Below are 14,202 nucleotides of genomic sequence, written 5' to 3'. Positions count from 1 at the left end.
GTGTCTGCACTTGTGTTATCAATGTTGGTGGAAACGCTCTCAAACAGTACTCTTTTTTTTATTTTTAAAGATATTTTTTTATCAAAGCCATTTTTTTTATTTTCATGTATATTTACACAAAAACAACAAACTGACACAAACACCCCTCACCTTCAACCCTGGTACGGTAACAAGAGGTTGAATGAGTTCACACCCGGTTACATGTGAAAAGCAAAATAAAATACACGTTTCATATTTCTCTGGATTCCTCCTCACACAGAATAAGATCGTTTCAGGTGTGTAAACTTTTAAATCCACCCCCTGCCTCTTGTGACTGAAGTCTCAAAGCGTCTGTCTGATGAAACATCTCAACATTTTAATCTCACGGGTGCAGCAGGTGCAAGGCGGAGGCGGAAGGTTACCATGAAAAGCTTCAGGTCACATGTTTGAAACACACGTGTGCGTCAGGATGAAGTGATTACTGTGAATTTGAACGAGGCCGGGGTTTGTTTCTGTGCGTCAGGACGCATTTCCATCCACATTTCACGTCAGTTTAGACTGCTGGACAAAGTTTATGAAGCGTCATTTAACCTTCCTTATCAATCATCCACCCTAAAATCTTTGTGAATAAGTCTTGTTTCACTCCCTCTGCCTCCTCCACCACCACCACAACCACCTCCTCCTCCTCCTCCGCTTGAGGAAGCTGAACTTACGCGCAGAGCGGATGCGGAGTGCGCACAGACAGTTTGCGGTGAGCTGTCTGTCTCTCTGCCAGTGAGCCTGCGCGGCTCCGATGTGCGACAGCGGCAGGAGGAAGACAGACAGACAGTTGCCGTGGCTCAAGGTTGGCTTGGATGGCACCGAGCTCCCGCTGAACGCGAGCGGCAGAGGACCCAAGTGGCGAGTCGGGGGGTGGGTGGGGGGGCTGTGCGTAAAACTCAAAGAAGTCGGGATGGACGGAAAAGGCACCCTGAAGATGTTCACCAGGAAGAAAAGGGAACTGATTAAGACGCCATCCATCTCGAAAAAGAGCCGAGCAGGAAGCCCCGGGCCGCAGAGCAGCGCCCAGTCTGTGAGTAAACGCATCACTTCTGGTTTCTGCATGACACCGCTGCTCAGTCTGCTGTGTGTCAGATGACCTTCAGCTGGAGGGGACAGGCTGCACAGAGGACTCTGGACAAGGGGGGTGGTGATGGCATGTGTGTGAGTGTGAGGGCTACAAACACCACATCTAAGTTTAGTTTGAGTGAGAACCTGCTTTTTTTTAAAAGTCATTATGAAGCACAGATCTTAATATTCAGATGTGTTTGACTGCCCATCTTTAAACCCAGTGGCAGATTGAGGTGTGCGTGTGAATCCTCGGTTACCTTGTGTGTGTATATAGTCAGAATGGGTACAAAGCTGTAAAGAGGGGAGGAAGGAGCATGCTGAAACGTGGCGGCAAAAGTAGCTACAACCCTTACTCTGCGAGTTTGAGAGTTAAGAAAGCTGAGTCGAAAGGCAAGGACAGGCTGGACATACTGCCCAACAAGCACAGCGTATGGCTTAAACAGGTATGTTGGAGTGTCGGCTCACACGCCGGATGAAGTTCAAGGGTGATTTTCTGTTTTCTTGTGAAATATGTGCTTTTTTGAGTTGAGCTTTTAAGTCTGTGAGAGAAGTAGGAGATGAGATGCAGCGTCGAGGCTGAAAACAAAGCGCACACCGTGACTTTTAATGTCTGTTTTGTAGTCGGATGAAACTGCCATTTCCACCTCCTGTAAAGATCACTGTTCCTACTCCAAACAGTAAATGTCATTTCTGCTCAGTTTGCCACGCCCGTCGTCAGCTTGGAGTCAGGAAGTGTTGCACAACGCAACACAGGATCTTGTGAAAGTCTTCATATGTGTGTTTACCAACATCAGTGCTGCTGGGTTTAAGCCACACAGAGGAAAAGACAGCACACTCATGCTGATGTTCATGTTCAGGTCAAGCATAAATCATGTGATCATCTTGACCTTCCTGTCCCCCCTCTCTCTGTCTGTCTCAGCTGTCCATCCTCCAGGAGCAGCCTCGGAAAGATGCGGGCGACATCACCCTCTCCTCTTCGCCCTCGTCTTCTTCCTCCTCTTCGACTCTCACCCCGACCTCCGCCGGGCTCCAGGACCCCTCCATGTCCTGCCCGGGCACGCCCAGCATGCAGCACGGCAAGCTGGCGGCATTGCAAGGGGTGGGGTGTCCTTCTCCTGTGGCCACCCTGAAGAGGCCGACTGCCCTGAGCAGACACGCCAGCGCCGCAGGTCTGCTTCAAAAACGTCGCACACCTTTTGCAACTGAAATCTGCTCACACGGAGTTACTTACTCTTTGTTTGCTGTGCAACACGTTCATGCCTGCGATGAAACAGAAAGCAGAATCTGGAGAAAGGCAGTTTGAGATAGTGTGAAGAGTAATATCCACCACAACCACAGTCGCAATGTTTACCCTACAGAGCAGCTTCTTTTCCCAGGCTGGGACTCCTCAATTCATCCTCCACACTCATAAATAATAGTTTATGTCTTTGGCTCATTATTTATTCATCCATTTACATAATTTTTTGCTTTGTGACTTAGAAAAAAGGGCCTAACCTTGCATTGCTGACACCCTGCTTTTTAAATGAACCTTGGTCATCTTAGTCATTAGTCATTGAAACTACTAGTACTAAATTACCTTGAAACTTTGAGACAAGAATAAACTTTGGACGGGAGTGCCACCGGTCCAAAGTTTATTCTTGTAATGTCCTCTAGTGTTATGTGTGGATAAGAGCTGCAAGATTGTTTGTCTATTGTCCTTTTTCAATAAAATTCAGTCTCCAAAATGTCAAAAAAGAAGGTGGAAAAATGCTCAGCACATTTTCCCAGAGCCCAAGGCGACATCTTGATATTGTTGGATTTGTTAGGCCAGTGGTGAAAAATTCCAAGATATTCGCTGTACGGTGACCTAAAACTGAGAAGTAAAGCAGCAAAGTTTCACATTTAAAGGAATAGTTTGACATTTCTGCCGCTTACTGACTCACGTCTGTCTGTTACTTATTATACATTTTTGTACGAGTTAAACAAACGGACATAAAGTTTTAATTCGTGATATCCAACCCCTCATTTCCAGTTCTTATTCTAAGCTAAGGTTGCAGTCTGCGCCTAAAAATGAACAGGCTTAAACTATATTTGTAACTGATGTATGACTTTTGTTCTCTGCGTCTCTTAAGGATTCCCGCTCCAGTCGTGGGTGTTCACTAAAGGCCAGGGGAAAGGAGCTTTGACCCCGACTACTCCATCTGATGGTCCAGAGAGCACAGCCATCGAGGTGGAGGACATCCCGGCCCTGCTTCGGGATGTGGCGCGTTTCGCCGAGGCTGTGGAGAAACTGAAGGATGTCGTGCTGGCTGAAGGTACGACTCCTCCTGTCTCTTCCTGCGAGTCTGAAAATAAGAGACGTGTTTTGAGGACGTGTGTTACGTGTTGATTTGGGTTTGAACCATCTGGGAGTGGCTCTCCTCCTGTGTGGCAACCACAAAACTAAAGATGTGAATAACTCTTGTTTTCACCACCGTGGAGTCAAAACAGCTCTCATGCATGTGTGACAATATGTGCAGTTTGCAGATAGAACAATACTGTTTGGTCCCTCCTCTTCCCCTTTGTGTTGAACACTTTGACTTACAAAGAGGACACAAGGCATCCTTAGAAGGTTTTCGTCGGTGTTACATCAGTACACGTGTGTGTGTGTGTCGGGGGAAACGGGGAGGAGCTACCAGAGAGACACAAGAAAGCTTACAAGTGTCTGTGAGCGTCCTCTCTCCAAATGAAGGGCTGCGTTTCCGTTGCACCCACAGAGTCAACCGCACTCTTGTCTCCAGCAGGAAGCCAGCTTCTTGTTTACTGCAGCCTCTCACACACACATGCACTCCTCTCCTCCGAGAAGAGGCTTAAAATGAAAGAACATGTGCACCTTTCCTCATGGAGTTAATACCCCCGCTTCAGAATTGCTAAACGAAGTGAAAGTCTAGACCCCAAAAGCGCAAACTGCTTAAAAATAAGATGTTTTTGAAGTCGGTTTCTATAGTCGGAACAGGTTTTTCTCTGTGGTGTTTGTGTCTTTCTGTCCGCCATAATCTCTTCTGTCGTGTTCTCCACCCTGTGTGAGCTTTCTAAACAGGAAGCCATGATGGATAGCCTCCAACAGACAGGCCTCGTCCACACACTTCCTCCTCTGATAGGCTGGCTTCGCCGCCGTGACAGGGACGCCTCCTCCTCCTCTTCTTAATCAGCAGTACAATCGGAGCTTTAGCCACGTCTCCTCCCTGCTGCGCCACCTAAGCTGGAGCTCCTTTTTTTTTTTTTTTTTTTTTAAATTGCCTTTTAACATCAAATCAATTTGATCGAGTCGAGAGTAAGGTGACCGCAGAAAGCAGATGTAGCACAGCACGAGAAATGGTTTCTAATCTTGCAAAACAATAGCAAAGACCACATCCTCTCTGGCACAATGTTCAGGTCACTCTGTTACTGCTGAATTGTGTTATTGTGTGTTACTGCTGCTGCTGCTCTGACACTCTGACACACATTTTCAGACAGACTGTGGGAGGATGAAGGATCAGCAGCTCATCCCTGAGCGAGCTGTGTCGATTTAAAAAAGATGATACACAGAGGTTGCAACATTAGACAGAAGAAAGTGTGTGTGTGTGTGTGTGTGTGTGTGTGCGATGAGGAAATGAGGATGGCAGCTGCATGTGTTTCACCACTGATGTCAAAGTTGACTGTGAACCCCCGACCCAACCTGTCTGACATTTGTTATCACTCATTATCACAATCCTGACAGTCTGCGCTCAGACTGTCCACCTCTCCTCCTGTGCAGAAACACTGACTTGCACAGACTTAAAGGAATAGTTGGACATTTTTGGCTTATTTGAGAGAGTTGGATGAGAATATTTCACTTGTACCTAAGAGGTAAATGAGTCTGGAGCCATTAGCTTCTTGGCTTATCTCAGCATAAAGACTGGAAACTGGGAATTTGCTTGCTTAGCTCTGCCTGAAGACAACAAGATCTACTTTGTGTCTGAAATGAGCTGAAATGAAATAAAATGTCTTAGAGGACAATTCTAACAAGATTTAAGAAGTAGGAAATAGTTGGCAGCAGTTTATAGTTAAGATGCTTCGTAGTTTTATGAAATGGTGTTATTGTTACTGCGTTCTCCCTTCTCGTCACCCAACCGCATCACATCTTCCTCCGTCCTTCTGTCTAATCCAGGTAGGGAGAGCCAGCGTCCCGTGGCTCACGAGTGTTTGGGGGAGGTCCTGCGGGTGCTCCGTCAGGTCATCAACACCTACCCTCTGCTCAACACCGTGGAGATCCTCACCGCTGCCGGCAAGCTCATATCCAAGGTCAAAGGTGAGTGAGAAACTGTGACGTTTAATATCTGTTTGATAATACTGCACATATAGTCCGAAGTAACTGAGGTTAATTTGTTCAAATGCGTAAAGTAAACCACAACTGAAACCTGCATGCATGGTTTTGATTTTTTTCAGGTTTCCATTATGAGGCTTGTAACGAGGCAGATAAAATGGACTTTGAGAAGGCGATTGAAACCATCGCAGTTGCTTTTAGCAGCAAGTGAGTATCTGAGACGGCCTCTGTATGTCTGATTTCAATCAATCAAATGCCTTTTTAATCCTGAAGCACCCCTATAGTGATCGCTGCTGGTAGTCGGTGTAGTTACCGCTGCAAAGACTGCGTTAGAAAAATAAGGTAGTGTGTTTTTATAATGGTGTCAAAGCAGTCGTTACCTCGGTTACAGGCGGAGAAATCAGGTAGTGTGTGGTAACGTGTGTTAGTGTGCGCATGAAGCCGTCTGCTGTTGGGAATTGGAGAGAGAAGTGCAGCGATGGTGACACATTTGCATGAGGCAGAGTTGAAAACAGGAAGTGGGTTTTTTTTTTTTTTGTGTGTGTGTCTTCTGTTGTATGACACAAAACCAGAACTTGAAAATGCTGTTGAGTACCTGGCTCCTAAACGAACGTATTCGTACAAATCGGAGAGGAAATGAATTACGAGAACGTTAAAAAAACACTCGAGAGGAATTATTATTAAATGTGGCAACTCTGAAATAATCCAATTTTTTGTTTGTTTTTTTAAATTTGCCTTAACTTTTCAGTCCCTTAATTAAAAAAAATTAAAAAATAAATAATCTTGTTAATTGAAAGTAAAGCTAGCGTGTCCGTTCAGTGTGTAATCGAATAATATTGCACCAACAGTTTATCACGCGGTGCCATTTCAGGGTTTAGACAGCTGTCACAGAGCTTCGGGAGGAAGTGAGCTGGCAGAGACAGTTGAGATCTGCCTGACGAGTCTGTTTCCTCATTCTCTCCTCCACTCTTCCTCTGTTCGACACCTTTTCTGTCATCAACGGAAAAACACCAAGATAAAGATGCCATTGTTTTTTTTTCTTTTTTGTTTTCGCTCGTGTTCGAGCAAAATCATTCAAATTAATCAAAACGAGAGCTGTCAGAGAGATGAGGATGAGGGATATGTTGGAATATAATTCCTTTGACATATAGAATGAAGGTTTGAGACCCAGCAACTCTAATTAAACTTCAAATTTGATCCAGGAACATTTATAACTGTGACAGCAGTAAAAGTCCATCCAGCCACTTGGTTATTCCTGCCACATTCTTCATATCACACAGGATATTTTCACATGTAAATCTGTTTTCTGTTGTGTTTCTCCTCCTCAGCGTCTCCGAACTGCTGATGGGCGAGGTGGACAGCAGCACGTTGCTCTCCCTGCTGCCCACTGAGAAGAGCAGGGTGAGTGAGCGATCATCACAGAGTATTTCCCATCTGTCTAACCCAGACAGACAGTGACTACATAAAATCTATCATCACTCTACACAAAGTTCCCCTCCCAAAAAAAACCCAAAGTTGATGACGAACGTTGATCTGTGCTTGTGATGAATCATCATGCAGTGAATAATGTTTGTGTTGTGCAGTCGATGGAGAACTTGTACACTGTGGCGGGCCAGGGAGACGGGGGAGCATTCAGGAGCGACCTGCAGGACATGGGTAGGCAATCAAGTCGCGCCCCTCGCTCACACTCCGGTTTTTGTCGTCTTGTTTCAGTCCCTCAGGGCTGCCATTTGTGATACTGCTGCACTTCCTGTCCTTCCATCACTCATTTTGTATGTACATGTAGTATGCAAACACATAAAGTACTACTTTTATACATTATGTAATATGATATTTTCATGTGTTTGCATACTCTTTGTGATCCGGTACACTGACTTTCTTCACGGCAAGAGCAACAGCTGCCAAAACTCTTGATCCCAGAAAAGCAAAGAAACAACTCACAGTGTTATGAATGATAAACTGTTTTCACCAAAATAAAATCCAGGCTGTTTGGATTTTATCATTTAAGCTCTGAATCCTCACAGCTCAGCCTGCAAATCTCTCACAAATCATAATCAGGCCAAAACATTCAGTGTTGTGATAGCTACAAAAAATTGTTGCTTCCTGACCTGTGTTTGTGTGATGACGTGTAGGCAGAGCTGAGGAAGTGGATGTGATCCTCCAGCACAGTGAGGGAGGGGTGGATTCAGCTCTGCTCTACGCCAAAACCATTTCCAAGTACATGAAGGACCTGATGAGCTATGTGGAAAAGAGAACTTCACTGGGTGAGTGAAGTTTCAGTCCGTCTGTTTCACCTTTTAAATTGTGATTGGTATTTGTAATTTTTTGTCATGATAAATCATAAAAAATAAGATTAATCTTTGATTAATCTGCTGCAATCCTGCCGCTGATCATCTCTTTTCTTTTCTTTTACCAGAGACCGAGTTCTCCAAAGGCCTCCAGAGATTATACCAGTCCTGCAAACACAACATAACACATGTAAACCTTTGAATATCTCTCACTACTCACCCGTGATGATGGCATTTCAACTTTCTGTTGTTGTTGTTGTTGTTTCGATATCAAACCTTTCTCTTTCTGTGTTTGTGTTCGCTCCCTCCAGCCCCACATGCCCCTCTTCTCCATCTACTCTCTGGCTCTGGAGCAGGACCAGGAGCAGAGCGTGGGGCTGCAGCAGGCCAACACCACCCTGCACACCCAGACCTTCATCCAGGTAAACTTTACTGACTGATTGCAGCACGATTGTAATTATTGAATCCCTTATGATGATGATGATGATGTTTTGCCCCTTGACACATTATGTGTTTGTGTGCAGCCTCTGTTGCAGCGTAAACAGGAACATGAGAAGAGACGGAAGGAGCTCAAGGAGCTGTGGATTCGAGCTAAGAGAAAGCTGGTACGATCTCGACCACATGTAGCAGTAGATTAGAGTTTTATTTATTTATCTGTCGGTAGCAATAAATGATTTATCTTTGCTTAGATGGAGTGCGAGGTGAACCTGCGGAAAGCCAAGCAAGCCTTTATGGCCCGCTGCGAGGAGTACGACAAGGCCAAAACGGCAGCCTGCCGAGCTGAAGAAGAAGGAGGAGGATCGACAGCGAAGTCTGTGGAGAAGAAGAAACGATTAGAGGAAGAGGCTCGCAACAAGGTTCTTATCAATAACTGATTCAGAGCTTCAACACTGACTTTTTAGTGACGTGTGATCCGCGGCCACAGTCACAGATGACATATCTGTGTGCTAATCTGACTTGATTAAAACACGAGAAAGACCGCAACACACAGGAAGTTAAACTGAAAAAGTGTGTGTGTGCATGCAGGCAGACGAGGCGGAGGCCACCTACAGGACGTGTATAGCAGATGCCACCACTCAGCAGCTGGAGCTGGAGCACACAAAGGTCACGGTGCTGAGACAACTTCAGGACATCATCAAACAGAGCGACCAGACCCTCCGCTCGGTCAGAACAAACACACACACACACACACAAGACCTTTTTATGACAAAGAAAAGCTCTTTGCTGACCCTTTTTTGTGGCAACTCTTCCTCCTACCAGGCGACCATCTCGTACTACCAGCTCATGCACATGCAGACGGTAGCCTTGCCGGTCCACTACCAGACTCTGTGTGAGAGCAGTAAGCTGTATGATCCAGGCCAGCAGTACGCTGCATACGTGCGAGACCTGCAGCTGCCGGAGCAGCCGAATGTCCACTACATGTTTGAGAACTACTGCCCGTCCAGCTCGTCGTCACAGTAAGACAGTTATTCAGATTTTCAGTGGAAACCTTTTTAGAGAGAACGTTTCACAATTTGAGAAATGAGCTGATTTGCTTTCTTGTGAAGAGTTATATGACAAGATAGATGCCGCTCTTATGTCTGTCAAGGAGCAAGAAAAATATATAAATTGTCATATAATGCCACATTGTCGCAGCCACGGCCACAGACCGAGGAACGACAGTTTCAACACAGAGCCGACGAGCCACACAGACAGTCCCGCCACCAGTGTGGACACAACAGCTGGAGACAACAGAGACGCAGAGACTCAACGCAAGAGTAAGCGAAGCCGGCTGCTGCTCCAGACGTCACAATAATAATTATACACTTTAGTTTTGCTCCCATTTTTCATAAAAGATCTGAGACTTCTTCTTAGACCCTATTTGCTTACATTTTTGGCCATAAATTTTGCCAAGATAATCCATCCACCTGACCGGTGTGCCATATTGAAATGCTGATTAAACAAGGATGGTTATTGCAGAGATGAGCCTTGGACTGGTCACAATAAAAGGCCACTCTAAAATGTAATACATGTTTGTGGGCATCTTTAGATATTTGATTCAATGCATGAAAGAGCAAAAACAAAAGTGTTTTTATCTTTTTGTCGAGTGTAAATATACAAGATGCTGTTGTTGCTGTTCTAGCCCGCAGTTCATTTGTTTAATTTTATTGCATATTTTAGGGGTAAAAAGCAGTTACAAGATGACATGGTGTCAAAGTGATGAAGTATGAAGTTTTTATGGTGTTTAACCTAATCTAAAATAACAGTTGGCTCAATAGAGACATGTAAACCCATTATATTTATACTGATTATTCCCATATTCGTGTCCCTTTGTTATCTCCAGGGCAGGGCCACAAGTCATGGGGTTCAACAGTGAGCGATGACAGTGTTGGAGGAGAGGGAGGCCTCGAGTCTCCTACTGCCAGCACGAGTGAGTGGAAACTCATATCTCATATATTCCTCAGACTCTTAAAGGTGCACAGTGTGTGAGCGAACATATCGAAACTGTACCTTCATTATAGGTGACATCAGTAAAATGGCTCGGACATCATCCACCGGAACGATGTCGTCCAATGAGGACGCAGATGAGAAGGACGGGAACGTGACCTCATTTGAAGCTCAAAGTAAGACTTCCAGTCCTCCTGTTGACTATACAATGGCACGGCCACACAGCCAATATCTCATGTCTTATGATGTGCATCTTCAGATATCAACGGCATGGATCCTGATGTGGTGGTGTCCACCAGACCTTTCCGTAACGTCGGTCTGTCTAAAGCGGCTCTGACCCACCGACTCAGGAAACTTCGAACTCCTTCGAAGTGCCGCGAGTGTGACAGCTACGTTTACTTCCAGGGTGCTGAGTGTGAGGAGGTGAGTCCTTTACATGTGTCCTAACATCCAGCCTGCAAGGAGAGAGAGGCTCATATCCTGAGAAACATCTCATTGATGATTGATGTGTTTCATGACCTCCTTCTCTGCCCTCACAGTGTTTCCTGGCGTGTCACAAGCGCTGTCTGGAGACTCTGGCCATCCAGTGTGGCCATAAGAAGCTGCAGGGCCGTCTGCAGCTGTTTGGCAGGGACTTCTCTCAGGTAGCCAGCTGCGCCAGTGACGGCATCCCCTTCATCATCACCAAGTGCATCACCGAGATAGAGAGACGAGCTCTCAAGATGAAGGTGAGAAAGTGCACTTATGCTGTGAGTTAGAGTGACGGCACACTGAAGTATTCAAAACTTTCTGCCTCCTCCTCGCAGGGCATCTACAGGGTGAACGGAGTGAAGACGCGTGTGGAGAAGCTGTGTCAGGCCTTCGAGAATGGCAAGGAGCTGGTGGAGCTGTCCCAGTGTTCACCACATGACATCAGCAACGTCCTCAAGCTTTACCTGAGACAGGTACACACACACAAGCCGACGTGTTTGAGAGTAAAAGGACACCAAAGGAATAAGCCAGTAAACAAATATATCAGATTTAAAGTTGTGCATCTCTAGTTATTTAAAATGCTGGTGTAATAAAGCCTGTTAAGATCAATATATTTACTGGTATGTCATAGTTAATTTTCTTTCTTTCAAATGAGTGTAGCTATTATTAGGAAATCTAGTTATTATAAAATAGTCCCTCCTTTTATTTTATTGGACAATTAAAACAGAATTTAATACAAAATGTACATTTAATAAGTAAAGGAAATAAATCAAACTTAATCTTTGGAGGCTTCTAAATAAATAAACTGTCAGTAAATAAGTTTAATAGCTTCATTCACAAATTGTTTTTTAAAATAAAATGAGATTTGTTTTGTAAAAATTCCATTTTATTTTAGATTTATTTTTTATTTTTGATCAGCTCTCTTGCTCCTCCATGTGTCCTTACTTCAGCCTCTAACACCTTTCCCTCTATTCGTCGCACGCAGCTGCCTGAGCCGATCATGCCGTTCCACCTATACAACAGTCTGATGGGTTTGGCAAAGGAGAGTCTGCAGAGTGAAGCAGAAACACCAGAGGGAGAGGAGTCCAACAGTATTAACCCAGCAGTGTGCAAGGGGCCAGAGCTGGTGGACATGGGGGCCAACACTGAGCCAGAGGTCCTGGTGCTGGTGGAAAAGTTGAAAGAGCTTCTGAAGGAGCTTCCCAAGGCAAACATCGCTACGCTGCGCTACATAATTCGCCACCTCCGGAGGTCAGATATTTCAAAAAAATAAATATAGCCTCTGTGTAACTGAATCTGGTTCACTCATTAGTTCTTCATCCTTCCACCTAACCAGGATTGCAGAGCTAGAGGAAGATAACAAGATGAGTGCCAGTAACCTGGGTATTGTGTTTGGTCCCTCCCTGATGCGACCCCGTCCAACTGGGGCCACGATATCCCTGTCCTCTCTGGTTGATTACCCCCACCAGGCTCGCATCGTGGAGGCCTTCATAGTCTTCTATTCATCCATCTTTCAGTCCAAAACCTCTCAGTCGCAGAAAACTCGCTCTCCTTCCACCTCTACTCAGCAGGTAGGACTCCCCGTGTAGTGTGGGTGGATATCCATCTCTCTATGTGTATTCATAGCAGACGTTTAATAATAGTAACTTTTTGAAGTGAACTGATCTGTGTTGCTCAGTTATTAATGAAATAAATAGAAAAATACATTTTTAAGAAGTTGAGGAGAAAACTTTCAAGATTCCCATGTTGCAAATGTCACCACAGAATAACGGCAGCCTGTTTTTACTCTGAAGCCTTAGAGAGAAGCAGCCAATAATTTATGAGCATGAACAAAACCTTGCGTAACTCTTCCTGGGGAAAGGCATGAAGCGAAAAGCAGAAGTGCTAAAATGTCAGCACATCCATTTTCTCATCCAGAGTTATGACCTATGTGAATTGAATGCAGCCCTTCCTTCCTGATCTGCATGTTTGACGTGACGTCCTTTGCAAATAAAAGACGACAAAACGGAACACGTTCACATAACAATCTCTAACATTTCCTCCCACTTCCTTGTTCAGGGTACAGATGAGAAGGTGGAGAGCTCGGCTGATGGGGAGGAGGATGGAGGCAGAGAGGAGCAGAATAAACCCGAGTCTGACAAGATGGAGGAGGGATGTGGTACGTTTTTATGACGCCTAGTTTGCGTAACACTCTGAAAAGTAAATAAACCAACTTCCCTATGCTTGAAAATACAAGGGTACCCGTGTTCTTGTACAGTAGCTCCCTTTGAGTTCATGCTCTTTTTAAAATAGGCACACATTTATTTAATAACACATTTATGACTTATATTTAAAACAGGGCTTTAATATTTAACCCCTCTGTAACAACTCTATCTCCATTCAGGAAGTTCTCTAGGGTCGCTGGGGTCCAGCGAGCAGCTCCCAGACTCCGACTCAGAGCTGGACGAGAACAGTCAGAAGACTGCACGCTCCAGCAGACTGGTGAAGCAGGAGAGCGAGGTGAGCATGGACGACGACCAGCTGAGCTACAGGGACAGTCTGGACCTCTCCAGCCAGTCTGCAACCCATACCAGCCCAGAACAAGAGGTAGAGCAGGAGCAGGAGCAGGAGCAGGACCAGCAGGAGGAGGAGAAGGAGCAGGACAAGCCAGAGGGAGTAGAGCCCCCCGCACTGCCAGACAGTGGGCCCCCAGACGAAGAGACAGGAGCAGAGCAGGACCTGAACGCCTCTCTAGCCGAGCTCAATGTAAACCAGTCCAACAACAACTACCCCTGTTCACCCATTTTAAGCCTGTCGGGGCATCCACTGGCACGTCTGTGTGGAAAGAAATTACCCCTGACCAGAAACAGGGACAGCGAGCCAGAGTTTGTCTGATATTATTATCTAAATCATTGTGTGTGAAGTCTTTTAGTTTGAGTTGAGCGACAGCAATCTGTGTTTTCATACACTGAGATCCAGTAAAACCTGAAACTGAGAGGGCTACCGTGTTGTGTAAATCAAGATCGAATATTGAAGTTTTTTAATCTGTGCAGCTGTATTGATCTATCCTGGCAGTGAAAACTCTGCACGCTTTACTGCTGTTTGATGCAATTTATTCCTATCATTTCAAGACGTTTCGACTCAAATTATTAAAAATGTATTTTTGTGCCAGTTTGTATTTTAGAGGTTGTTTTTTTTTTACTTGTTGCTATTACAATCGTAAAGAAAAGGGGGTGAAAACCACATCAGAATGTGTGCAATGTGCAAAAATCTCCAAGCAAATTCCCTTCTTTAAAGTGCTGCTGGTTTTATTTCAGCACTAAAAATTTTAAAAATAAATGTATCAGTCTCTTTATAGATGTTGCCTGTATTGCCTTGATATGGATGTTTGGTCTATTTTAATAAACATTTTATTTTAAAACCAGTTCATAGTCTCTGTGTATTTTAGATGTCAAAAGAAAAAACAAATGAGGAACAGCTGCCTAAATATGAGCAGGAACTAACTACCCAAATGACCTAGTTATTACAACTGATGAGGGCTGTATTACTCTGCCACGGTAAGGTAGGAGGTACTTATGTGTGACACAAGGCACAATCACATCAGTTCTACATAAGTCAGGTGGCAGCAGCTACGGCATGGCTTTC

The 14,202-nt window shown here is 44.9% G+C and overlaps 1 protein-coding gene across 2 annotated transcripts; it reads left to right on the top strand.

Moving 5' to 3' along the window:
* Positions 1–400: 400 nt before the first annotated feature.
* On the top strand, positions 401–13,981 carry arhgap45b (Rho GTPase activating protein 45b). 2 transcript variants are annotated; one of them, XM_019279175.2, is made up of 24 exons: positions 401–1,051; positions 2,009–2,258; positions 3,201–3,383; positions 5,237–5,377; positions 5,515–5,599; positions 6,721–6,793; positions 6,976–7,048; positions 7,525–7,656; positions 7,809–7,870; positions 7,992–8,102; positions 8,205–8,285; positions 8,370–8,537; positions 8,707–8,844; positions 8,941–9,137; positions 9,316–9,437; positions 10,004–10,090; positions 10,182–10,283; positions 10,367–10,530; positions 10,647–10,835; positions 10,914–11,051; positions 11,564–11,829; positions 11,915–12,149; positions 12,637–12,736; positions 12,962–13,981. In XM_019279175.2, exons 1-24 carry the CDS (start codon positions 773–775, stop codon positions 13,450–13,452), a joined length of 3,867 nt encoding a protein of 1,288 aa, XP_019134720.2. In that variant the 5' UTR covers positions 401–772; the 3' UTR covers positions 13,453–13,981. The 2 variants fall into 2 exon arrangements, with proteins under 2 accessions (XP_019134720.2, XP_019134721.2); XM_019279176.2 differs by lacking the exon at positions 401–1,051 and adding an exon at positions 1,097–1,532.
* Positions 13,982–14,202: the final 221 nt, after the last annotated feature.

Source organism: Larimichthys crocea, chromosome XVII (genome assembly GCF_000972845.2).
Source record: "Larimichthys crocea isolate SSNF chromosome XVII, L_crocea_2.0, whole genome shotgun sequence".
In the NCBI taxonomy this organism is placed as follows: Eukaryota; Metazoa; Chordata; class Actinopteri; family Sciaenidae; genus Larimichthys; species Larimichthys crocea.
The sequence above is the reverse complement of the archived record's forward strand: the minus strand, read 5'-3'. Positions and strand labels throughout refer to the sequence as shown.

What these genes read in the sequence shown, in the direction of transcription:
- arhgap45b (XM_019279175.2), top strand. Translation starts at nt 773, where the DNA reads ATGTGCGACAGCGGCAGGAGGAAGACAGACAGACAGTTGCCGTGGCTC. An exon ending in GCAAACACAACATAACACAT is followed by an intron (nt 7,871 to 7,991) that starts GTAAACCTTTGA and finishes CGCTCCCTCCAG; the next exon opens with CCCCACATGCCCCTCTTCTC. An exon ending in TTCGAGCTAAGAGAAAGCTG is followed by an intron (nt 8,286 to 8,369) that starts GTACGATCTCGA and finishes ATCTTTGCTTAG; the next exon opens with ATGGAGTGCGAGGTGAACCT.